This window comes from Oncorhynchus mykiss, chromosome 9 (genome assembly GCF_013265735.2).
Source record: "Oncorhynchus mykiss isolate Arlee chromosome 9, USDA_OmykA_1.1, whole genome shotgun sequence".
Lineage (NCBI taxonomy): Eukaryota > Metazoa > Chordata > Actinopteri > Salmoniformes > Salmonidae > Oncorhynchus > Oncorhynchus mykiss.
Window position 1 is genome coordinate 44,004,349 of NC_048573.1, and position 25,311 is coordinate 44,029,659.

General features: G+C 40.9%; 1 protein-coding gene across 11 annotated transcripts in view; it reads right to left on the bottom strand.

The window, feature by feature from the left end:
• prdm16 (PR domain containing 16) overlaps positions 1-11,206 on the bottom strand; it is a 233,829-nt gene extending 222,623 nt beyond the window's left edge. For all 11 annotated transcript variants that reach the window (XM_036988095.1, XM_036988093.1, XM_036988092.1 and 8 more), the window contains exon 1: positions 11,004-11,206. In XM_036988095.1, coding sequence (XP_036843990.1) covers positions 11,004-11,040 — 37 coding nt within the window. In that variant the 5' untranslated portion in view covers positions 11,041-11,206. The remainder of the gene's footprint in view (positions 1-11,003) is intronic.
• Between the last annotated feature and the right edge of the window lie 14,105 nt (positions 11,207-25,311).

A 25,311-nucleotide genomic window follows, 5' to 3' on the forward strand; every position in this document is an offset into this window, starting at 1 on the left:
ACGTGTGGGCATTGAAGTGGGACAGAAGGGTGAAGAGACATACCGTGACCCACTGAGTCCACCGAGACATCAGGAATCTACTTACCCCACACACACAGTCACACACAGTCACACACACCTTCTGGAGTGAACTGCTCAGGGTGTCTGATAAGGTGCCAGTCACAGCAACAGAAAGTTTCAAAGGAGTCAAAGTCAGCATGGGGTGTACAGTGTGTACAGTACTTCCTGTTAATACAAAGAACATGGTGTCTAGGCACATTTCTCAACAGCAACACTTAGCATCTTTCCTGACAACTTCCAACACCTTGCAAACTGAATGAGTCAAAACTAATTTCCTAAGTTCACAAACACATTAAAATGAGTTGGCCTAATGCAATGCATTACTCTTACATTTGACCTCCCTCCCTCTTCCAGCCCATGCTCAACTCTGTTGAGAAACTGAGCCAGAGTGGAACCAAAATGGCCACCGAGTACCTTTGACATTATCACCCAATCTAAAGAGGTTTGACCTCCCACGTCCCAGGAAAGTGGAGGTTATCGTCATTACTTTTACCTATTACCCTACCCCCTTAGATTTTTTTTGTGAAGGCACTGGCTTTGAGTGTGCCTGCCCCCCAACCACTCACTCCCTCTCCGTTGAAGTGCAGCCAGGCGTCCATGGCAGGGAGGGTCAAAGGTCAGATGGGTCATGTGATAACCCTTTCCAGGCCTATATGAGGCTTAAAACCCCTTTAACCCAATGTCTTTCTCCCCTCTCTCTCTCTTTCTCTCTCTCTCTCTCTCTCTCTCTCTCTCTTCGCCTCTCCTTCTCTCTGCTGGGGACACAAAATGCCATTTGTTGTCCGTCACTCAGTAGCCCCGGGTTTCGCCCAGCCTCGGCGCTGAAAGCTCCATTCACACATCCTCTCACCCAGGGATGTTTTTGCAATTCAATATTTTCACACGCAGCCAGCCTCATCGTTACTTTGGAACCGGACACTGGGCAGGATGAGGCTGGGGGGCTCCGAAGCAGCACAGAGGAATCAGTGTCGGGTGGGAGAGAGGACGGGCACGGGGGAGATGGGGGGCTAATGGCTAATCTTGAAATGTTTTAGGGAACACCCAACACCCTGTGTGCAGACACACACCAACATCCTACTCATCGTTTCACAAACAATCTGACTCCAGGTTAATGATGAAGGTGGGGGGGAAAGGGGATATTTTCACCACGAATCAAATCACATTTTATTGGTTGAGTACGCATATTTTGCTGATGTTATTGCACGTACAGCAAAACGCTTATGTTTCTAGCTCCAACAGTGCAGTAATGCATAACAATGCATAACTATTCACACAAATCTAAAAAAAAAATAAAGAGAAAAAATATCAGAAATATCAGAAAAATCTATGTCAGAGTCCAGAATATAAATACACACTGAGTGTATAAAACATTAAAACAGCTTGAATTCTTCGGGGCATGAACTCTACAAGGTGTTGAAAACATTCCACAGTGATGCTGGCTCATCTTGACTCCAATGCTTCCCACAGTTGTCAAGTTGGTGGGATGTCCTTTGGGTGGAGGACCATTCTTGATACACACGGAAAACTGTTGAGCATGAAAAACACAGCAGAGTTGCAGTTCTTGACACACTCAAACCGGTGCACCTGGCACCTACTACAAGACACTTACATATTTTGCCTTGCCCATTCACCCTCTGAATGGCACACATACACAATATATGTCTCAATTGTCTCAAGGCTTAAAAATCCTTCTTTAACCTGTCTCCTCCCCTTCATCTACACACTGATGGAAGTGGATTTAACAGGTGACATCAATAAGGGATCATAGCTTTCACCAGGTCAGTCTATGTCATGGAAAGAGCAGGTGTTCTTAACGTTTTGTACACTGAGTTTATATGTATATTATGGTGTGAAATAGACGGTATGGACAGTATATGAATAGAGAAGGTGTGTATAGCAGTAGTTCTATAGGATGAGCCATTACTAGAATGCAGTATATACATATAAAGTGGGTAGAACATTATTAAAGTGACCAGTGTACATTGACTATGTACATAGGGCAGCTGTCTCTAAGGAGCAGAGTACCTGGTGGTAGCTGGCTCGTAACAGTGACTAAGGTTCAGGGCAGGGTATTGGGCGGGCGACGGCTAGTGGTGACTATTTAAAAGTTTGATGGCCTGGAGATAAAAGCTGTTTTTCAGTCTCTCGGTCCAAGCTTTGATGCACCTGTGCTGTCCTCCGCCTTCAAGATGGTAGCGGGGTGAACAGGCCGTGGCTCGGGTGGCTGAGGTCCTTGATGAATACACATTACTGCCTGGACAGCCTTTCATAATGGTAATAATAATCGGATGAATTACTTGAAGATCATAAGTATATATACAAAGAGAGAATAAATATTCTGTCTGTATTCACATGAGAATATATTCAGTGGGGGGGGGGGGGTTATGATGTCAGTGTGTGGCCATCTAAAGCGGCTTGGCCCGAGGATCTGAAAGAGTCCATATCAAACCAAAGACTTGGATAACAAACTCATAATTGCAATAACAGAGGGATCTGCAACAATCATCCTAGGGTGTGAAAATGTAAACATGTATGTGTAGTCACACAAACTGCAAACAGGCAGATATAACGGTTACCACGTCAACGGGTAAAAGATCGGCATCGCGTTCGGCACATTTATGTCCTCACCCTCCCTTCACGCTTCTCACTGTCAATCGTGAATGATAATTCTTCCAGTTTTACCGGCGAAACGTCCATGCAGCTTCTGCATGCCAACCCTTTGATCTCAATCAGTCACATGGGAATATGCGTTTAGGTCTTCTTTCTTTCAAATGACGTAGGCTACAGTGAGCGGATCTCTGGAGCCGAAGGTGTTAACAAACTGCAGCATATGTTTGTTAGGTTTCAGTAAAAGCACATATTTTGCCCAGTAGCCTCGCGCTGTTGAGTTGTGTGGCCGCATGAGAAGAAAATGCCACCGTTCGCACAAATCATCCTAAAATCTCCGAAGAAATTAGGTGGTATTTGTCTTACAGTAACGTTATACTATGCTATTATATTCAGTTCTCTAGAATACTGTTTTCATTGTGTGATCTGGCAGACATGGACTCAGCTTTGATCTAACTTTATTAAAGGAGCACCATCCGCCAGAGTAGCTTGTTCTCGACGAGAGCAGAGGCCGTGCATAAAGTGGAGAATAAACACACATGGAAGAAGCTTCGTGCCTTTAGCCCCCCAGGAGGAAAGGTCCAGAAAAATCCAATTCGCTGCCACTCTGTGTAAATACATAGGTAAATACCACACATTTTTGGTTGTGTGGCAATAAATCTGTATCTGAAGGTGGGACTGAGAAGTATCACCATAACAGAACCACATCAAGCACACATCTTTAGACATAAGAGCAGGAGGAGAAGCTAAGACCAAACGCAGTAATGATTTGTTAGTCATGCCGGCGTCTAAAGTGGCAGTGGAGGAAAATGGAGGTAGTCGGTTTTATATATTTTTCCAGCGAGCCGACTGTAGTTAATGAAGTTAAACAAACCAACAGCTCCCTCTCTCTCGGGAGTCTCCATAATCAACATGCCACCACCTGTAGAATTGTTTTAAATGAAAATAAATGGCGAGCCAGCCAGATGGGCTAATTGTGTTGCAAACAGGGGGGGGGGGGGGGGGGTGAAAGAGAAACATGCCATTGATATAATGAAGGCAATTTTCAGGGACAGACAGGAGTGGTTGAAGAGGAAGTAAAAGAAGCGGACCTTTCTTCTGAAAGGGGACCGATGCCCCTTCTCCTCTGCCCCTCACCCCAGCTCATCATTCACCCACCAGAAAGTTAAGTATGAAACAAATAGAGGTGCTGCCTGCTTCAGGCCTGGTGAAGTCTGCCTGTCGACCAAACGCCAGTGGATAATGATAATGACACCTCAATTACTGATGGAATCTCCACATTCACATTCCCCCCTCCTCTCCCGTTCGACAGCAAATTTGTCAAAAGCCCAATGATCGTCTGACAGCGTAATCGTCCGGACTGTCCTCACAAACATGAAAGGGGGGCTTTATCGTGGCAAGTCAAAGAACCTGATCTCAGAGAAGAAGGGAAAATAACTAGGGAATAGAAGAGAGGAGGGGGAAAAAAAGAGTCCCGGTTTGGCCCGAGCCCCTGAGACGTCCCATCCTAATCCACTCGTAATGAGACACTACATGCCCATCTTTGTGCTAATGACAACACAGAGGGAGAGAGGGAGGGAGGGAGAGAGGGAGGGGATATAAACACACAGGGGAGACCAGAGGGAGCCAATGCTTTGAAAGTGCCGTCCAATGAGTGGGGGGGGGGGGGGGGGGGAGACTTTAAAGCAGCACCGCGTTGAACGCCTCTCCAAGAGAGAGGGACTCTGGGGAGGAGAGTCATTTTGTCTCCTTATCGTTGTCTCTACAAGATGAAGGGAAAATCAGGGTCTGGGGCACCAGTTTCTATCTGTAGACATACTCTTCTGATAGGGGAAGCAGAGAAGCAAACAGGGAGGGAGCAAGATGTAAGTCACTGAGTATTTACTGTACGTGGGAAAGTAACTGAAGCAAGCAAACACGTGTGTAATTACAATGATTTATCAAGACCATACGACACAGTGAACCTTACTACAAAAGTCCAATGCCAAGTACCGCAGTTGCTACCTTTACATTCACGTCAATAGAAATGTGGCTGTGGTCGATGTCGGCCACTGTATTGCAAAACACTGGCCTACCATATTCAACTTGAGCCCAAGTTGTGTGTCGAGTGTTTTCTGTCCCTTATTTGTGACGGCGGGAGTCTCTGCTGCAGGAGGACAGAGCTCAGTGCCATTTGAGTCTGGCAGGGTTGCGTCGGGCTGTAAGATAGAGAGTGTGTGTGTGTGTGTGTGTGTGTGTGTGTGTGTGTGTGTGTGTGTGTGTGTGTGTGTGTGTGTGTGCGTGCGTGCGCGCGTCAGGTCTTAAGGCTCCTAAAGAGACCAACTTGCAGGCTAACACCAGGAACCCACACTGTACAGACCCTACAAGATACCAGAGCAGAGAAACACTGGTAGAGAGAGAGGGAGATAAGAAAGACAGAACATGAGAGAGAGAGAGAGAGAGAGAGAGAGAGAGAGAGAGCTGGAGAAGGCTAAGACCAAACAAACCAGGATTAGGTCCAGATAAGACTAGTCACAATGGAGAGCAATCCCCAGGATATTACGATTTCTGTGAATCATATGAGTGCGGCTCAAACGCCTTAATTACCCAGTCAACATCCCCTCTGTTTTGCAAACAACAAAACACTGTCAAACAGCGGGGTTTTAATCACACCTATAGGCAGGTTTGGAGAGAATCATTCTGGTTGAATTCCGAAAAAGAAATTAGAAGGAAGCAGTTTTTTTTTTTTACAGACAGGGTTGTGTTCATTAGGCACCAAACTGAAAAAATGGGGGTGGGATAGGGAGGGACTACCTGCATTTGTCCAACAGGAAATGCTCGTTCTATCACAAAGCATTTGAAACGTTGTCTGTTGTGTGCCGTAATGGACAAGACCCAGGCCCTTTCTTAGTCTTTTTGGTTGTCTAGGTGATAAGTTTGACTGACTCTGCTAGACATAGCACAGCACCAGTTGGAATATGATACTCAGGCCGGGTCACACAGAAATGCCTTGAACTGGTGTAATGGCTTTTTCTTTTGCCCCCCTTCGCGAATGCATACCACTCTGCAGTATTCCTCCTGTCTATTTATATCACATCTCATCTTCGTCTAAAAATGAACAGGTCGCCACATCAGGGATGGGGGTTTGGGGTGAGGGGGGGGGGGCAGATTGCTTGAAGAGAAAACATACAGAGAGGAGATATCTTTAACTCTCTCAGGCATGCAAGTCAAACTGCCAAGACATCGGGAGATTGCGGCGCTTTACAAAACATGTCGAATGAAGTCACATAGTGTTGAAGGGTGGTGGGCTGAGGAGATATTCTCCATGTGGATCTGCTGGGGCGCGCAGGGTGGGTGGAGCCACGGAAGGGTCCGACTGAGACGCCCGTCACACTGCGTTGACGTCGTCCACAGGTTATATATACTGGGTTGTGTTCATTATATAGCAAATAGGAAGACAACGAGCTGAAACAGGGAGGGACTACCTGGACTTGTCCAATAAGAAACACTCGTTGCAAAACGTTTTAGAGCGTGTGCTCTAACGAAAACGACCCTGTATATATGGCCAGCAGCGGTGTGCCGAGTCCACGTTGGATTATGAACAGTGTTACATTATGAGGCAGACCTGGTGGCAAGGTCAGTGCTTAGAGTACTGACTGGACTGCACTGCTCAAAAACTACAGCAGGCTTCAAAGACAGAAGGCTGCATCAGGTGTGCCTCTCATTCACACACACACACACACACACACACACACACTTCCGACAGAGCCAACTCCCGCTGGCAGGGCGGCATTTACACTCAACCTTTCCACTTTGTCAAAGATTGGGGGTGACATGGCACGCTGGTCAGAATAATGTGTCCCGGTAAAATGTTTGCGTGAGAGAGTGTGTGCAGGAACGAGTGAGTGAGTGGGTGAATGAGTGAGTGACACACGCCACAGAGCTTCTTCTAACAATGTATATTTATGAACGAACCCCAGTCAAATTCATCCAGACCAGGAGTGAATGCCGAGTCCCATGGTCTTCAGTTTACAGAGAGAGGACCAGCTGCATAGGAGAGTCACCATGATTTCAGCATCAAACCTCCACTCAAACAAGTGACAACCAGGCAAAGATGGCTGGTTTGCAAATGTACTAAAGGTGACCATCTTATGAAACGGCAGCCATGTCTGTTCAGTTCTATGCTTTTCATGCTGCAAGTTCTTCTGTCCATCAAAAAAAAAACCTAGTGGAAGTATTTTGAGTTAGCGCCTAATCGTTCCTGTACCTGAGCAAGACTCTTGCGTCAGCCATTTTATGCGTGTAAGCCCGGGGTCTTGCATGGGGCCTGAGCGTTTTGCCAGAAATTTAACATAGCGCCCATTGTTGTTTTACAGTGTTTTGGAGCTGGTTTTATTAACTCTGTCAAAATATCAGAGGCTGTACTACAACAAGACATGGGTTCATGATACTACAGTCCATCTAAGGAAGTCACTAAAGAGAGAGCAATCCTATCGCGTAATAACTGCCTCCCCAAAATACCGATAGAGAACAAGGAGGCTATGGGAGCAACCAGACAATATGGTGCTCCATACATGAGCGACGATTCAATGTGACGCGAGAGAGCGAGATGGGCATTCGAACGTTTTCCTTTCACTTAAAATGCGTTTGAGTGAATACATAATTGGATGGTGTGCGCTAGATAAAAGGCTACCTCTCATGTCTATGATATAATGCTCATCTTTGGAAAAGCGGGGCAGCCGATAGTCAACATATTTACATAATTGTGATTCTAATGTGACCTTTCATTAGCCTACTGCGTTTCGTTCATTCTATATGACAATATTTCTTCGCACAACCATGTTTTATTTGAAATTATTTTGATATTATTTTCTGTTTTTGATAATTAATTGATCATTTCCGAAACAATAAATTGTTGGCCTGCATTCCATACGTTTCTGGATACAAGTAATGTAATAATCTTCAAAATATGAGTGGGCCTAATTGATAAGCATCCCTTTTGCTGACCTCTGACTTATGTCGGTTGCATGAGGCCGTGCGCGCGTGTCCCTTCAAAGCATGGCCTTCACCTGTGCAACCTCAAATGTTGACTTGTACACATTCAATTATCATTTCAGATCAGTGGATGAATTTAATGAAACGTTTACTTTTAGCATTACCGAATCTGCGGCCCAATTTAACATAACACACAAACAGACTGCATGTACACAGAAAATTAGACAAGTCAAATTATCATACGATTTTACAACAGGCCTATGACTCATTTTTAGAATCTACAATGTTTGTTAGGTTTTAGACACGAGGTAGGCTTGCTGTAGTAGCCTACCGGAGAAGTCACCTGTAATGTGCAACAATTGAATACTGCAATGACGGCATGTTGTCAGCACACAGCTGTTGTTTCAGACCAAATTGCAAACATTTGAACCATACGATAGGCCTTTTTTTAAAGTAGACCTATTGTCTAAGGAACTACTTTTTTTTAGTAAGCAAGCAATTTATCCCAGTGGAGGTCAATCGAGGAGGTAGCCTTTTCCTACAAAAAATGTAATGAACTGTATACTGATAAACCTCTACAGATTATGTATACCTTATACTGCCTCAAATAACAAGAGCGAGCAAAAAGACCGTTTAAAATGTTGAAAGAGTAATATGGCATTGGTTGTATTGTAATAGGCATACTGTGGGTTAATGGCGTATAGTTAGTTGCATAACGTAACCGTACAATAATAATAATAATAATAATAAAACGTGAATAATGATTATAATTATAATAGTTATAATAAATATGCATAATAATAATAAATTGTGCAATTTCGAAAGTTTAAAATAGGCCTATAATTTACGCAAAATAATATAAACAAACTAAACCACAGTCATCTAAATGACAGGCCACCTGGCTATGATAACAAGTACCATGTAAAACTAAACACATAAAAGTGTTTGCAAATATCACAACATATCCAAATATACATGGGGGGAAATATGGAGCCGTCACAGTATTTATTGATCAATGTGAGCTTATCCATTTCGACACCGCTCAGGGAGGCGATTCTGAGTGCCGAATCCCTGTGGATTTGAGAATTCTGGACCGGGTAAATCTGTATAAATCTACTTAAGTCCTTAAACCACGCCAGGTCCCTTTCGATTTAATCAGGCCTATGACAACTCTGTCGGATTCAAAAAGGTGCCACCACCACAGAGTACAGAACTGAATTTTAAGCTAATACTGTACTTCCATTATGCCCATAACCGTTTTTTTTTGTGGGGGAAATGTAATAAGTGTAGCCTGCTATAAACCTAGTCTACATAACAGGTAGAGTGTGACAATTATCCCACGGTGTGTAAAGCCTCTGAAACTGCACACGTCTAGGCGTAAGGTATTGTCAACTCAGACCCTGTTTTAAATATCACAAGGCCATATTCATATGATGATAATATTTCTTAGTTTCTAATGTGCTACACTGCAACAAGGCGAGCAGCGTTGGGCTCGCTATAAGGTCTCAAAGCTTAGCAAGACGTGAATAATTATTGTCGAGTGAGAGGTCTAGTCAAAGCCATGCCGGCATTTATTTTAATTAGCACTAGGATCAAGAGGCAATCAAGGCTACTTAGAGATCAAGGTCTATTTCAATTACTGAGAAAAATACATTCCTGAATTGATAACTATTCTCAATGAGTGCTAGGCCTACTTTCTCTTTGCAAAGGCTTGACAAATGTCTGCGTTTGACACCGACAATTATCAGCATACTATTCCTAATAACTTGGACCAAACATACAAGCACGGTTACAGAAAACGCTGCTTACAATGTAATTGTTTATTTCTGGTTCCAAAACACAATATTTAACTGTTGAAATCTTTACATGTTTTGTCCTCAATCAAACAATTTATTGATCATAATGCATAGAAAATGGAGGAGGCATACAACCAACGTATTAGGCTACTCGTTTACAGCAAGGTCATTTCACACTGCTAACATAATTGTTTGTTAAATAATCCCCACTGTGAAATAGAAACAACCTGGTCTTCTTTAGAAAAGCAACATGCATTAAATCGGGAATATGTGGATTTTGGATTAACAAAGGCCATAAACAAAGTTTTTCAGAAGCCTATGCTGAAGTTAAAATGAAGTTAAAATCAACTATTTCCTAAATCATTGTAAATATCGATACATAAGATCGTATGCTTTCGGATTCGTTAATAGTGACGAATTAAATGCATTATACATTTCACTGAACCCTTACTAGGTTCACTGCATTATTCGGCTCGTAGTTCTGCATCAGCAATGACCAACTGCTACATGTCCATAATCGAAACTCACCTTGAAATAATAGATAACACTCAGAACAAAAAATAAATCCGCGTTGGTGTTTTAAAATAGGCTTGTGCAACACACCTTATTGGTTGAACTTTTATGCAGAACATTTATAACACGTAAATTGATTCAATGCATAAATACAGAAAAAGTTAAGTCTATTCATGCATGCGTAATAAACAAATATAAGTTGGAAAGATAGCAGAAATCAAGCTATAGAATCATCCTTTCTACACAAACATATGCATGATGTTCACAAAAGTGAAAATGATTTGTCCGTGTGACGAGAGCAACAGTCCGTAAAGTAGCAGGGCCATTTCTTGCACAACAAGCATTAGGCCTATTGATTGTCATTCCCCGAAGGAGGAACAAAACACAATAGTAGTTCAACGGCCAGAGGGAAAAAACTGACTTCGTGGATGCAGTTTCTTCGAAGGTAAAACGGACTTGGATAAAATGCTGCACGAAAACAGCGATTTCTTTCAAATTTCACATCTTAACGTCTCCCACTTGTCGTGAATGAAGCTTGTGCGCACAACTCGGTCTCTATACTGAGCTCCCTCTGTAGCCATGAGCAGTGCTAGAGCGCCCACTATTTCAAAAACTAGGAATATTATTTCACAAGACTTGGAAGAACTTAATAAAAAAGTTACTATCCCTTTCGACAACTTTTTTGTTAACTTTCGGGTAACGATTCTTCGCCGTGTCTAACCTCCGAGAACAGAAAACAAAACTACTCCCCGGCGCAGTTTGTACGGTAATGTTTTTTCTCTCCCATATCTTTTATACAAAACCACCAGCAGTGTTTCTCAGCATATATGAAAGTTCTGACGTTGTGAACAAGCGAACACAAGGCTGCAACCGCGAAAAGGCTGGACACACGGACTAGGGTGTTTTATCGTTACTATTCACAAGAAGAGCGAAATTATCTACGAGGACAAAGACGCGTCCGACTAAGGAACTGACAAATGACAAGGACACATTGGTGACCGGCACGAGAGTTCGAGCCGCCGACCGAAAGCGTAAGAAGGGAAAAAGACCTACTTTTGGCCAGTTTTCTCGCCCTCGCCTTGGATCTCATCTTGTCGGCTTGTAGATTCCTCTCGTCCTCCGTGAGCCCAGAAGCAGCAACAACACTATCTTCATCTCACAAGCATTGTCAGTTTGGACACCTTCGCACATGCGCACAGGCCATTCAATCTGACACCCTCATCAGGGCCAAAAAACTTTGCAATGTATTCATCATCACTTTTTGTCCTATCGTCTCCCCTTTAGATCACTTATCTCTTCCCCTCCTCCCTCTCAGCACCATCTCGGACCCCCTCCCCCCCTCCCCTCCCCTCCCCCTACCACCGCCTTTGCCACCACCACCTTCTTGACTACCCCTTTAAGAGCAATAACTTATTTTTCGCAAACCTGTGGGATCCGGACTAGCAATGGATACAGCATGGTATGTGATGGGGTCAAGGTCGCATCCCTCAACTGCAAGGTGATTGTTATCAAATATCACAATTGACCATTCAAAATGATGACATAAAAAAAAATCGAATTTAAGGTAAAGTAAAAATAATAATAGCCTACTATTGTTATGATTGGCTATTATTAGCCTATTTATTATAACATTCATATGATTATGAGGAATATTATGGCTTTAATGTTGCCATTGTTTTTCTCATTATTATTGTTATAACCTAATGATGAATTACGAGAAAGATATGCCCTGATTTTAACTCTCTATATTCTATTACAGATAGGCCTAACTCAGAAGATGATTATTTACAGTTGATGCAATGGATGTCTTATCTGGCATTGTGTTCAAATGTAGGTTAATCAAATGCCAACTTTTTCCAGGGGTCATTATTGACTTCGCTTATTCAGATGCATAAATTGGAGTTGCATTTACGATAGCTCTCCGTATGAAAACATAACGTTGCACACACATGCTTTGCCTGCGAGCAAGCCACACGAAAACGGCAGCTGTTGACGCATGCAGCAGCCTACTCTCAACAGACGAGACGACGAGTAGGCTACAGAACCGGGCTAGTTTTCATTCATTGTATTTCTATAGGAAGCACGTATAAGTAAGTTAAGGTTTTTCTACTTGAAAATATGCCTTATTTCTGCACCCCTATCATCTCTGTGAACTATGGTGCGATGTAATGAATGCAAACATCCCATCGCCATTTTTGGCACAAGGGCTCCAGGTAAAACCAGCGAGGAGGAGAAATAGATTGTGAATTTCTAATGTAAGTATGACTTTGCCTTCCACCTGTTTTACGTGCAGCATGCATGGCGTTCAGACGCTCAGTGTATGAAAGCAGGCGTCTGTTGATCGTCGCATGCATATATTAACGGTCAACGTTAGGAGTGTGCCTTCGATGTCAGTTGGAGGTTAGGCTATATATTGTGTAGCTTAATCTGCAGCTCATAATGCAGCTAAGCATTTGAAATAGGTAAGTCTGAGCGACCTTATGTATGAATGAATAAAATATCTATGGTGAACTATATGGATGTTGAACGAAAGAAAGGATAATATTTCTAGATGATTTTCAAGTGACAGTAGCCTAGTGCTGTGTTAATCTACATGTAGGCTAGGTTGGTATTTCTGTGCAATTGAAGCAGTAAAGAGAACAGACAAACAAATATCCGAAAAATATACCTGGCAAACAAAAGTATGTTTATTCGGCATAGGCCTCATTATTTGCATTTGAAGTTAATTTCATTATCTGTCCTATTGCATGCAGTTATTTGACAATTATTAAACCATATTACTGTATCGTTGTTATTATAATAATAATATGACTATTGTGCTATATTGTAAGAACTATTGTTATTATTATTAATATTATTATTAGCAACAACAGACGCCACATTTTTATGCACAGGCCTACTGCATGTAAAACCAAATGTTGTTCATAAAAAAAGCATGTCGAAATAGATCGTTTTGAAACCTTTTTGAGAACATTGACCTAGAAAAGAAAGGAGTTGCATGATCATAATCAGTTGTTTTACCAGGCATTTTGATCTCGGAGCGAGTTCCATTTTGTGATTTGTAAATGGGAAAATAGAGTGCCTCTTCGGGAAGATAGACGGGTTAAGACCTTTAACCAATCTCCCGTGGGACAACGCGTGCATGTGATCACAGCCTTGATTGAACATCAAGAAAATGATTATTATTCATTTATTATTCATGTATTATTACTTATTACAAGTGTATTATTACTTTTGTTTTTTATTAATGGACTATTACGGTAGTAATTGGGCATAAGATGGAATAAGAAACGTGCAGACTGTTGAATATTCACTAAAAAGGCCTACTGCAATTGCATATTAAATCCGTTGCGTGATACTATAATTACATTTTTTAAAAACATACATCAGCGCAGGACTACAATTACTTCAACCATAATTGATAACTTAAGCAAATATTAAATAATCAACCATTTGTTTCAATGTGCAATACAAGTTCAAATGAAATGTCATGTGGTTGACTAGGCGTCTACATTTCATATCCCAATAGCAAAACATTTAGTAATTTCAACTATTGATCTAACATTGTTGTTTGTGGAATCGAATCATATGTTGCAAAACAGAATTCTTACAAAGTGGGGTTAAGTAAAAATCTTACTATATAGCCTAACGGACTGACATTGAGCCAACAATCCTCAGGTGAGTATTCATTTAATTTACCAATGCTACTTTATTGAGCCAAATCCTGGTTGTGAGTGCGATAGAATGACGACTGGGAACATCAAGTCTTGTCTCAATCGATTTATTGTATCGATAACATTTCCTGTTTAAGTGTGAAAAAAGGTCCATTCAACAGCATTTGTTTCTTATTTTCCCCCAAATGTTTTCACCAAAAATGTTTTCACCAGCTCTCCAGAACAATTTAAACGTGGGTCGAATCTCTCACATTGGGCTGGACAAATTATTTAATATGGTGCAACACCTTTTTTTAAGAGCAATTAAGCCTAACTGTGATTACGCTTGTAAAGAAAAGTGTTGCTCTTCGGTACCCGTTCATTTGGGGAATAGTTTTCTGCGTCATTTAAACGTCTGCCTTTTACGAGCTCTACGTGGCGGCTGTGTAACCCCGCATTTTTGAGTATTTTCTTTCCAGATTGTTGCGATTTTCCTGCGGTTTTAACACGGGGACGGAGAGAGGCTGGCGCAGACCCCGGAGGAGAGGTGTGCTGCTTCAATCCAGGCCGCAGTAGCAATATCCGTATTTTGGTCATTTACAGGGCATCAATCCAATATGCTAATTAGTCAAAAACAAAAAGTAGCCTATGGCTATTCAGAGCAGCAAACACCACTCTTCGAATTTATTGATCTTAAACGAGGGCCTAAATAAAAAAGTATTCTTTCAAACACTATTATTTTGTGCATTTCTATATTTTTTTTATCTATTAGGCAACCCATTCTATTTATGCTCATCTTTCGGCAAGACCACAGAGACAACATAGTAGGCCTAAGCTTGCACTGAGTATACACTAAAAGGAAAAGGTTCCTGCACTCTTAGAAAAAAAGGTTTCTTATAGAACCAAAAAGGGTTATATCGCTTGCTTCATATATGAAACCGCTAAAAGTTAAATTTAGAACCCTTTCTCTAGGGTTTTTGATCAGAACCCTAGAGGTTCTTCACTGAACTAAAATGGTTCCATATAGAACCCTGCATGGTGCCATTTGTGAATTATGACTACTACTATTAAATAGTATTTTTTGTTGTTGCTCAGAATATAATTTAATAAACAATTACATAATGAACAAAAGAATACCAGCATAGTTTTCAGAATTTGTCATGACATGCAAAATTGCCAGGGAGGCATCTCTTTGTTTGAATGAAGGCCCACGTCAACTCTGGCTGACTTCTTCGCGATGCAACTTTGTCCATTAGTTACAGTGAACGACAAAAACGTGTCTTCTGCTCCATTTTCAACTCCCCCAAACAGCAGACCTCACACATACAGTTGAGATGAGCACAGGTTCAAGCTGCAGTGCCCCTGGATGTAGAGCATGTTGTGGGATTAAGGGCCCAACAGTAGGGGAATATTTTAAGGATGTGAACACAGCCCTCCAGTTGTAAGATCAATTCCACCCTTTTTTCCCAGCACCCCATCCGGGATTCGAACCAACCCAGCTCCAACTCCTGCCACAGGATCAAACACCTTAGCCGCTGGGTTACCTACTGCCAGGAGGAAGGAAGTGTGGAATGGAGGAAGTGGCACTCACTAAGCAAGCAGCAAGACATCCTTTACAGTGGTGCCATGACCCGGATCTACATTGGTGCTCAGCTCAACGCTGGGGTTGCTGTTGAGGAAGTTTGAGGGGTGAATGTAGCACATGGGGATGTGTGAAACTTACTCCACAGCCTGAAGTGTCTCACCTCATTGGAAAGCTTTTTGAGGGATCGGCTAAGATGCTTGAGGAGAGCGGCCACATGTGTTTGTGAGGCAGAGATCCCGAGTTCGAGCCTGGTATGGAAGTGGTACTCGCTAAGCAACAGCGTGGCGTCCTTTACATATACACTGAATATACAAAACATTAGGGACATCTGCTCTTTCCATGAGACTGACCAGGTGAAAGATTTGATCCCTTATTGATGTCACTTGTTATATCCACTTCAATCAGTGTAGATGAATGCTAAATATTTTTAAGCCATGAGACGGATAGTGTATGTGTGCCATTCAGAGGGTCAATGGACAAGACAAAATATGTAAGTGCCTTTGAACGGGGTATGGTAGTAGGTGCCAGGCACACCGGTGTGTGTCAAGAACTGCAACGCTGCTGGGTTTTTCACACCCAACAGTTTCCCAAGTGTATCAAGAATGGTTCACCACCCAAAGGACATCCAGCCAACTTGACACAACTGTGGGAAGCATTGAAGTCAACATGGGCCAGCATCGATGTGGAATGCTTTTGACACCTTGTAGCGTCAATGCCCCAATGAACTGAGGATGGTCTGAGGGCAAAAAAACAGGGGGAAGCAACTCAATATTAGGAAGGTGTCCTTATTGTTTTGTACATAGTGTATATATAGCATATACACTGAACAAAAATATAAATGCAGCATGCAACAATTTCAAAGATTTTACTGAGTTACAGTTAATATAAGGAAATCAGTCAATTGAAATGAATTCCTTAGGCCCTAATCTATGGATTTCACATGACAGGGAATACAGATATGCATCTGTTGGTTACAGATACCTTGAAAAACTTGGCTTGGATCAGAAAACCAGTCAGTATCTGGTGTGACCACCATTTGCCTCATGCAGCACGACATCTCCTTCGCATAGAGTAGATCAGGCTGTTGATTGTGGCCTGTGGAATGTTGTCCCACTCCTCTTCAATGGCTGTGCAAAGTTGCTGGATACTGGTGGGAACTGGAACATGCTGTCATACACATAAACCCAGAGAATCCCAAACAGGCTCAATGGGTGACATGTCTGGTGAGTATGCAGGCCATGGAAGAACTGGGACATTTTCAGTTTTCAGGAATTGTGCACATATCCTTGCTATATGGAGCTGAGCATTATCATGCTGTAACATGAGGTGATGACGGCGGATGAATGGCACGACAATGGGCCTCAGTATCTCATCATGGAAATGCAATTGTGTTCATTGTCCGTAGCTTATGCCTGCCCATACCATAACCTCACCGCCACCATTGGGCACTCTGTTCACAATGTTGGAGGAGGCTTATGGTAGAGAAATTAATATTATATTCTCTGGCAACAGCTCTGGTGGACATTCCTGCAGTCAGCATGCTAATTGCACACTCCTTCAAAACTTGAGACATCTGTGGCATTGTGTTGTTTGACAAAAATTGCACATTTGAGTGGCCTTTAATTGTCCCCAGCACAAGGTGCATCTGTGTAATGATCATGCTGTTTAATCAGCTTCTTGATATGCCACACCTGTCAGGTGGATGGATTATCTTGGCAAAGAAGAAATGCTCACTAACAGGGATGTAAACAAATTTGTACATAACATTTGAGAGAAATAAGCTTTTGAAACATAGGACCAACATTTATATAGGTTAGGTTACTTGAATGATAGGCCTACATTAGGCTACTACTCCTAGATAAAGATGGTTATGATAAGAAGTAGTAGGGGATAGTGCCTCCGAACCGTGGCCCTTTTCTTTCTCGAATGTCTAAATATTTTTATTCACTCCAGTAGGCAACCAGTTTATTTCACGTCAAGGAATTTATGAAGAAATGCTTCAAAGAACGTAGGCTATACAAAAAATGTTGTAGTAAGACGAAGTCGGAAATGCAAACTTTATTGTCCCTATAGGATAGAACCACACTTGTAGACAAAAATTCTTATTCAGGGTTCTACGGTATATAGAACATTTTGGTTCTTTGAATGAGATTAAAGAACCCTTTACTAAAAAATGTGTGTGTGTATGTGTACATGTATGTAACATATACATACATATATATATATATACATATATATATATATTTTTTAGTAAAGGGTTCTTTAATCTCGTCCAAAGAACTAAAATGTTCTATATACTGTAGAACCCCAAATAACCCTTCAATGAGTAGGTGTGCCCAAACTTTTGAAAGGTACTGTCAAAACTGATGGCAGCTTTGCACACTCTCAACCAGCTTCACCTGGAATGCTTTTCCAACAGTCTTGAAGGATTTTCCATATATGCTGAGCACTTGTTGGCTGCTTTTCCTTCACTCTGCGGTCCAACTCATCCCAAACCATTTCAATTGGGTTGAGGTTGGGTGATTGTGTAGGCCAGATAATCTGATGCAGCACTCCATCATCACTCTTTTTCTTGGTCAAATAGCCCTTACACAGCCTGGAGGTGTGTTGGAACATTGTCCTGTTAAAAAACAAATGATAGTCCCACTAATCGCAAACCAGATGGGGTGGCATATCACTGCAGAATGCTGTGGTAGCCATGCTGGTTAAGTGTGCCTTGAATTCTAAATAAATCACAGACAGTGTCACCAGAAAAGCACACCATCACACCTCCTCCTCCATGCTTCACGGTGGGAACTACACATGCAGAGATCATCCGTTCACTTACTCTGCGTCTCACAAAGACATGGCGGTTGGAACCAAAAATCTCACATTTTGACTAATTTGACCAAAGGACACATTTCCACCATTCTAATGTCCATTGCTTGTGTCTCTTGGCCAAAGCAAGTCTCTTCTTATTATTGGTGTCCTTTAGTAGTGGTTTCTTTGCAGCAATTCAACCATGAAGGCCTGATTCACGCTGTCTCCTCTGAACAGTTGATGTTGAGATGTGTCTGTTACTTGAACTCTGTGAAGCATTTGGGCTGCAATTTCTGAGGCTGGTAACTCTAATGAACGTATCCTCTGCAGCAGAGGTAACTCTGGGTTTTCCTTTCCTGTGACGGCCCTCATGAGAGCCAGTTCCATCATAGCGCTTGATGGTTTTTGCGACTACACTTGAAGAAACTTTCAAAGTTCTTGAAATGTTCTGTATTGACTGACCTTCGTGTCTTAAAGTATGATGGACTGTCGTTTCTCTTTGCTTATTTGAGCTGTTCTTGCCATAATATGGACTTGGTCTTTTACCAAATAGGGCAATTTTCTGTATACCACCCCTATCTTGTCACAACACAACTGATTGGCTGAAACGCATTAAGAAGGAAAGACATTCCACAAATGTACTTTTAAGAAGGCACACCTGTTAATTGAAATACATTCCAGGTGGCTATATCATGAAGCTGGTTGAGAGAATGCCAAGCGTGTGCAACGCTGTCATCAAGGCAAAAGGTGGCAATTTGAAGAATCTCAAATATAAAATATATTTTGATTTGTTTAACACTTTTTTCGTTACTACTTGTTTCCATATGTGTTATTTCATAGTTTGATGTCTTCACTATTACTATTATTCTACAATGTAAAAAATAAAGAAAAGCCCTTGAATGAGTAGGTTTTCTAAAACGTTTGATCTGTAGTGTATATGTGTGTATATATGTATGTGTATATATATATACACATACATATATACACACACACACATTTTTTAATAAAGGGTTCTTTGGTCTCGTCCAAATAATCAAAATGGTATATACGGTTGAACCCAAAGAACCGTTTTTTCTACGAGTGTGAAGGTTCTATCCTATAGGGACAGTAAAGTTCGCATTTCTGAATTTGAGTCTTTATTACAACAATTTTGTATAGCCTACGTTCTTTGGAGCATGTATTCATCAATTAAAGTTTAGGCCTTTTGATCAGTGACGTGAAATAACTGGTTGCCTTCTGCCTTCTAGAGTGGACAGACATTCGGGTGAGAAAAAGGAGCCACGGTTCGGAGGCACAATCCCCAATAACCATCTTTATCTAGGAGTAGTAGCCTAATGTAGGCCTATCGTTCAAGTAACCTAACCTAACCTAGTGGTAGGCAATATGCTATATGTAAGTATTAAAAATACAAATATTAAAATATTATAGATTTCATAATGAATAATTAGGCTACTAACTATTTATTATTAATAATGGGCCTATCTATTTATACATTAAGTAATTTAGGTTAATCTAACGATGACTTGGTGTTGGTAATATTAACCACCATAATCTTCATCTTCACCACCACCATCATCAGTAAGGCTTAACTCGGAGGCTACAGTTTTAGTTTCAACCCATCATCGGTTAGTTGAAAGCTTTGAAGAAATTAGAGCTAGAACGGGATCAGGCGTGACGCAGCAGGCCCAGAACCAACAATACATTAATTGGTGTGGTCTGTGGTACGGGTGAAATATTCCCCGACACAGGTTGAAACCCAAGCTTTATCCACGGTGGAAAAAGCATCGGGATTATGCGTAACGCAGAGATAACCGAACTGTAGGCTACATTATAGATATGTGAAATAAAACACCTTGCGGTTGGGATGTGGGACAGAGCGGTCAAACGACATCAGAAGGTGGGGCATATTTGTAGGCTATTATGGGAGTAGCTTATTGTACATTTGTGAACTGCAATTCTGCCAATGTAATGGGAGAGTAAACATGGCAACTGAAGGGTGGTGGAAAATCCAGGTTGACTACCCACACACACAGAGCAGCCTGCCTTCTGCTCTGCTCCCTTCTCTCTCGATCTCATGTGTGCGTGTCCCTTCTTTCTCTCGCACGCGCCTACACGTTTTACTCCTAGACGGCGCTATTGTGACTCAGTGGTCTGCGCAACAAGGAACTACCTACCAGTGACTGTCGAGTGTGAACAATGTGTCGACTCTGGCGATACAGTAACAATTTATAAAGGGACGACCTCAGTGGCAAAAATTAAATTAAACAACATATGTGAGGCTCAAAGTTTGACCATCACTCACCAATATTTAACCTACATGTCAAGATTTACCAATGTCCTCCGACACAATCTATAATTAGAATATGTCCCTTACAGTTGGGTAAGTGGGGTCCACAGACAGACCACTCCAAGCCAAGGTTTTAGGTTGACGCACTGGAGTGGGCCTTCCCCTGGCGCTGCTCAGACTTGTCCCTGTTTGTACATGGGCTAATGAAGTCCCTAAATCGGTCAGTCAAGTTGCCTTGGTAAATATTATCCATTAATTGGGTTCAAGACCTTGAGCGTCTATGGGAAATGGGAAATCTGACCGCTAAATCCTAAACAATTCTTTCAGTATTTTTCCTGTGTTAAGGCGCAGTCAGCGAATTTCTGACCACATAAGATATTTAAAAAAATATGGAAGATACAAAATGGTTAGGAGGGAGCAATATCATAATATGGTTAGTAAAATATTAGCCTATAGAATTACCCTACATAGGCCTATTTAATCGGTATATCGACATTTCTTGATTAGCCCTATTAGGCCCAATTGAAAGCAAACTACCGGTGTCAATAAGTAGGCTTACAACCTATTCAGCGAAATAATATTCCACCTGGAAATATTAATTCCATTTAGTTAAGAACATTGCTTAACCTAACTATTTGTATACTAACTGCATGCATGAGTAGTGATTTGTTTAGGGCAAACTCTTTATGATAAATCGCATTTAGGAGCATAATTGACGTGTATGCCAGATCATGTGGAATAAATAAATAAATACGACTTTGAGACGTGGATTAAGTCATTCGACAGTCAATGATACGTGTAATATGTTTTGATTATCTCTCTCAGGTCTCGGTTCATTAATCCGCCCTTTTCAAAATTCATAGGCCTATACCAAAAAATGGCAGGTTGAACATCGCGCGCGTGTTCTTTATGAAGCTTGCTTTTCTATTGGCATCTCTGTCCAAAGGCAGGTGTCAGTCAAATGAGAAACATGCTTTGTAAAATGTCTCATAAATTATGTCAATTATAATAGGCCTATATTTTCCATTGCCTTTGTAGCCATATCATGTAGCGACTATTTACAAAAATGAATAGCCTACTTAGCTATTAGTGAGTAAAAGAAAAGCAAAGCTGACTGCTGGCCCAATTATCAAAACAAGGTGAAATCCGACTTTTTCTAAGTCTATTAATGGAGAGTTTTGACCATCCTCAATTTATTATATATATATATATATATATATATATATATATATATATATATATATATATATATATATATATATATATATATATATATTACACATCAAATTGAAATAAATTAAATTAAAAGCTTTATAAAATAATTTATAAATATATGCTTGCACCAATGCCACCTACACATAAAACAGCACGACAACTGCATCGTGTTAGGCCTACACTATCATTATTGTATTAATTAATCGGTTGTTAAATTGCCGTCCATATCCCTGAAGATCAAAGGAGCGTGGAGTCTAGCCCGGGGCTAGAGAGAAAATTACCCCGGTGTAGAAATGACCCCTTATGATGTAATCAATCAAACGTGTCTACAGGGACACTGGAATCACAGTCTTAATCTTGCACACTAGGGTTTGGGGGAAATACGCTGTCATATTGTAGGCCTATTTCAAAACAATGTCATTATCGATATGCCTACAGTAAGACATAGACTAACACAAATATGTTGGCTTATTTCTTCATCATGGAATTATTAATATAGCCTAAATTAAAAAATATACAACTTAATATTAATATTATTACTAGCCTATAGCTAGGCCTCCTGCTGAACAAGGCTACTGTGAAACGAAATATTATAATGGCGATATTGTCATTTTTGATGATGCTATAGAAACCATATAATTATGTGATCAATTGTCAATCAAATCATTTAAATATCACGGAACCGAACAAGCTGCTCACGGATCTCAAATAAGTACCTATTTCGTCCTTACAAATGGCAAACTAGACCAGCGACATGCTTTGTTACAGCGATCCATCAAGCTGTGTCCGACTCCTGTCCCAACAAAATATTGTTGTCAACATTGAAATTTCGCTCTCGATCGCTCTATCCATCCATGTATGAAATTAGATGTAGATCTACGCAAATTCGTTCGAATAAGTCACGGATATCCTACAAACCGTTGGTGTGCTTTGAAAACGTTACAATAAATACAATAATAGGCTAAAGTATAGGCTACTTACAAGTTTGTGACCTGGTCACAGGTGGACAAGAATCTGTGATTCATTTCGTGTAGGTCTACTGTAGTCTACTATGAAGGTAGCCTATACCTTAACGACCTTGTGAGAAGATACACCTAATTGCTTGGATCAATTCCTTTCGCGCATTTTTTTATTGAAAGGCAATGCCAGCTTTGGGTTTGCAAAAATATGCAAAGACCAGTGGTGGAAAAATTACCCAATTATCATACTTGAGTAAAAGTACAAATACCTTAAGATACCTTACTGGCCAGGTCGCAGTTGTAAATGAGAACTTGTTCTCAACTAGCCTACCTGGTTAAATAAAGGTGAAATATATATTTTTTAAATAATAGAAAACGACTCAAGTAAAGGTCCCCCAGTAAAATTCAACTTAAGTAAAAGTCTAAAAGTATTTGGTTTAAAATATACATAAGTATCAAAAGTACATGTAATTGCTCAAATATACTTAAGTATCAAAAGTAAAAGCTAAATTATAAGTCAAATTCCTTATATTAAGCAGACCAGACGGCACCATTTTCTTGTTTTTATTTATTTAAGGATAGCCAGGGGCACAGTCCAACATTCAGACATAATTTACAAACGAAGCATGTGTGTTTAGTGAGTCCACCAGATCAGAGACAGTAGGGATGACCAGGGGTGTTCTGTTGATAAGTGCGTGAAATTGACAATTTTCCTGTCCTGCTAAACATTCAAAATGTAACCAGTACTTTTGGGCTCAAGGAGATTTGTATGGAGTAAAAAGTACAATATTTTAAGAAATGTAGTGAAGTAAAAGTAAAAGTAGTCAAAAATATAAATAGTAAAGTGCAGATACCCCCCCATTTTTTTTTTTTTACTTTAGTCGTACTTTAAAGTATTTTTACATAAGTACTTTAAACCAATGGCAATGACAACATTATTACAAGTTATACACTCACGTATCACTTTTGGATATAGCCTACAGTATAGTCCTCATAGCCTATATCAATCCATTACGAGAACTCCCACATTAAAATTGTGGAACAAAGGTTCTGCAATTGAACAAGAGTGCTGATGTGTTGACAAGACAAGTTCATGGCTATAGAGCACGTGTCAAGCTCATTCCACCGAGGGCTGAGTGTCTGCGGGTTTTTACTCCTCCCTTGTACTTGATTGATGAATTAAGGTCACCAATTAGTCAAGAACTCCGCTCACCTTGTAGTCCAGGTCTTAATTGAAAGAAAAAAAGAAAAATTCGCAGAGACTAGGCCCTCCATGGAATGAGTTTGACACCCCTGCTATAGAGGGTCTAAGATCATGTTCATGACACGTGACCAGAGCAGAGGACAACTGACCGGTTTATGACTAGACAGGCATATATATACAGTAGCTCACACTGTATGTGTTCACTGTCATGTCACAGCGGTAACTGGCTTCAGAGAGAAGTCAACCAGACACATGATTCCGTTTAGCCCATATATATATCTGAAACAAAGCGTATTACATTTCTTTCTTTAAAAAAAGCAGAAGTCTGTGGTCTAATTCCTTTAAAACTTCAATTTTAACAATGAAATGCTGATTTTTTTGAATGTTTTTTTTTAATCATTACAATTCAGTGATTTTAAATAATGTTCCTGCATTGACTAAAATCAAAATATTGATGCACACCTCCAGATGTTGATACACACATTTCAACCTGTTACTATCATATAAATAAATCACCATAGCCATCTGAACGTCAGAAAATATCCAAATATTTGTAGATTTTCACCTCCTTATCCAAAATGGGCCACATTATCGATTTTGATATTAATATCCCCCCACATTATATCTAATGGTTTAACATCTTACAGGCCTTTTCCACTGGGAGGTGCTTGGCCTGGTGCTTGGCTCAAAGCCTCAGACTTTAGTGCTTCAATGGCTGAGACCAACAAAAACAAGCTGAAGGCCGGGCTGACTTACTACTCTAACCGGACCGAGTTTCTAGTGGAAAAATAGCATTAGTGGTGGAAAGGGTGTTTTAGTATTTCAGCACAGACATGATTGAATCAACAGAAAAGGGCATCGCTCCCATCTTTACTGTACTGTGGCTGGAATTCAATCATTGCAGATACAGCTTTTCTAAACTCAAGTTTCAGAGGTGCGTTTGATTTCCACAGCAGCATGTCCCGGATGGAGGGAGCGGACATTTGATTTAGAAACCAGCAGTCCCGTGGCGTGATCTGTTCAGTATAGCAACGACTCTAGCTGAGAAGACATACAGAACTGAGAAGCTGAGAAGACATGCAACAGGACTGCATATTCCCAAATCAAGATTCTAGGACAGAGATGCAAATCAAACACACTTCTGAGCTAGCATTTCATATTGGACAAGGGAGTCCCTGCCAGTTTACAGTCCCTTTTTGTTCAATTTGGTGCCTAATAAATACCACCCTGGATCCCATTCCCAGAGGTGGTGCATGGTGGTATCTAGTAATGACTATATAGATCCCAAGCTCTTGTTGAGATACACTGTAAATGCTTTTGCATTTTAGTAATATGCTCTCAATGCCAGTCCAAAACGGCAACCGCAAAGGATTCAAGAAACAGGTTTTAAAAAATCACACAGGATAATGGGGCGTACACCCAGCCAAACAAGCCAGAATTCAAACTTTAGCTCCAGAGACTCAAATCTTCAGCAATGAAACAAACTTTAAACCACTACACTTAGGCTACAGTGTTCGCTTCACATTTCACACTTACAAAAAAAAACACAACCAAGAAACACAAAAACTTCATCCCTCAAAACAAAACCAAAAATAGTCTTTGACACACAAATGCGTCCGCATGTGGCTAACAAAAGCGGGAAACCGTTTCAATTTGCTC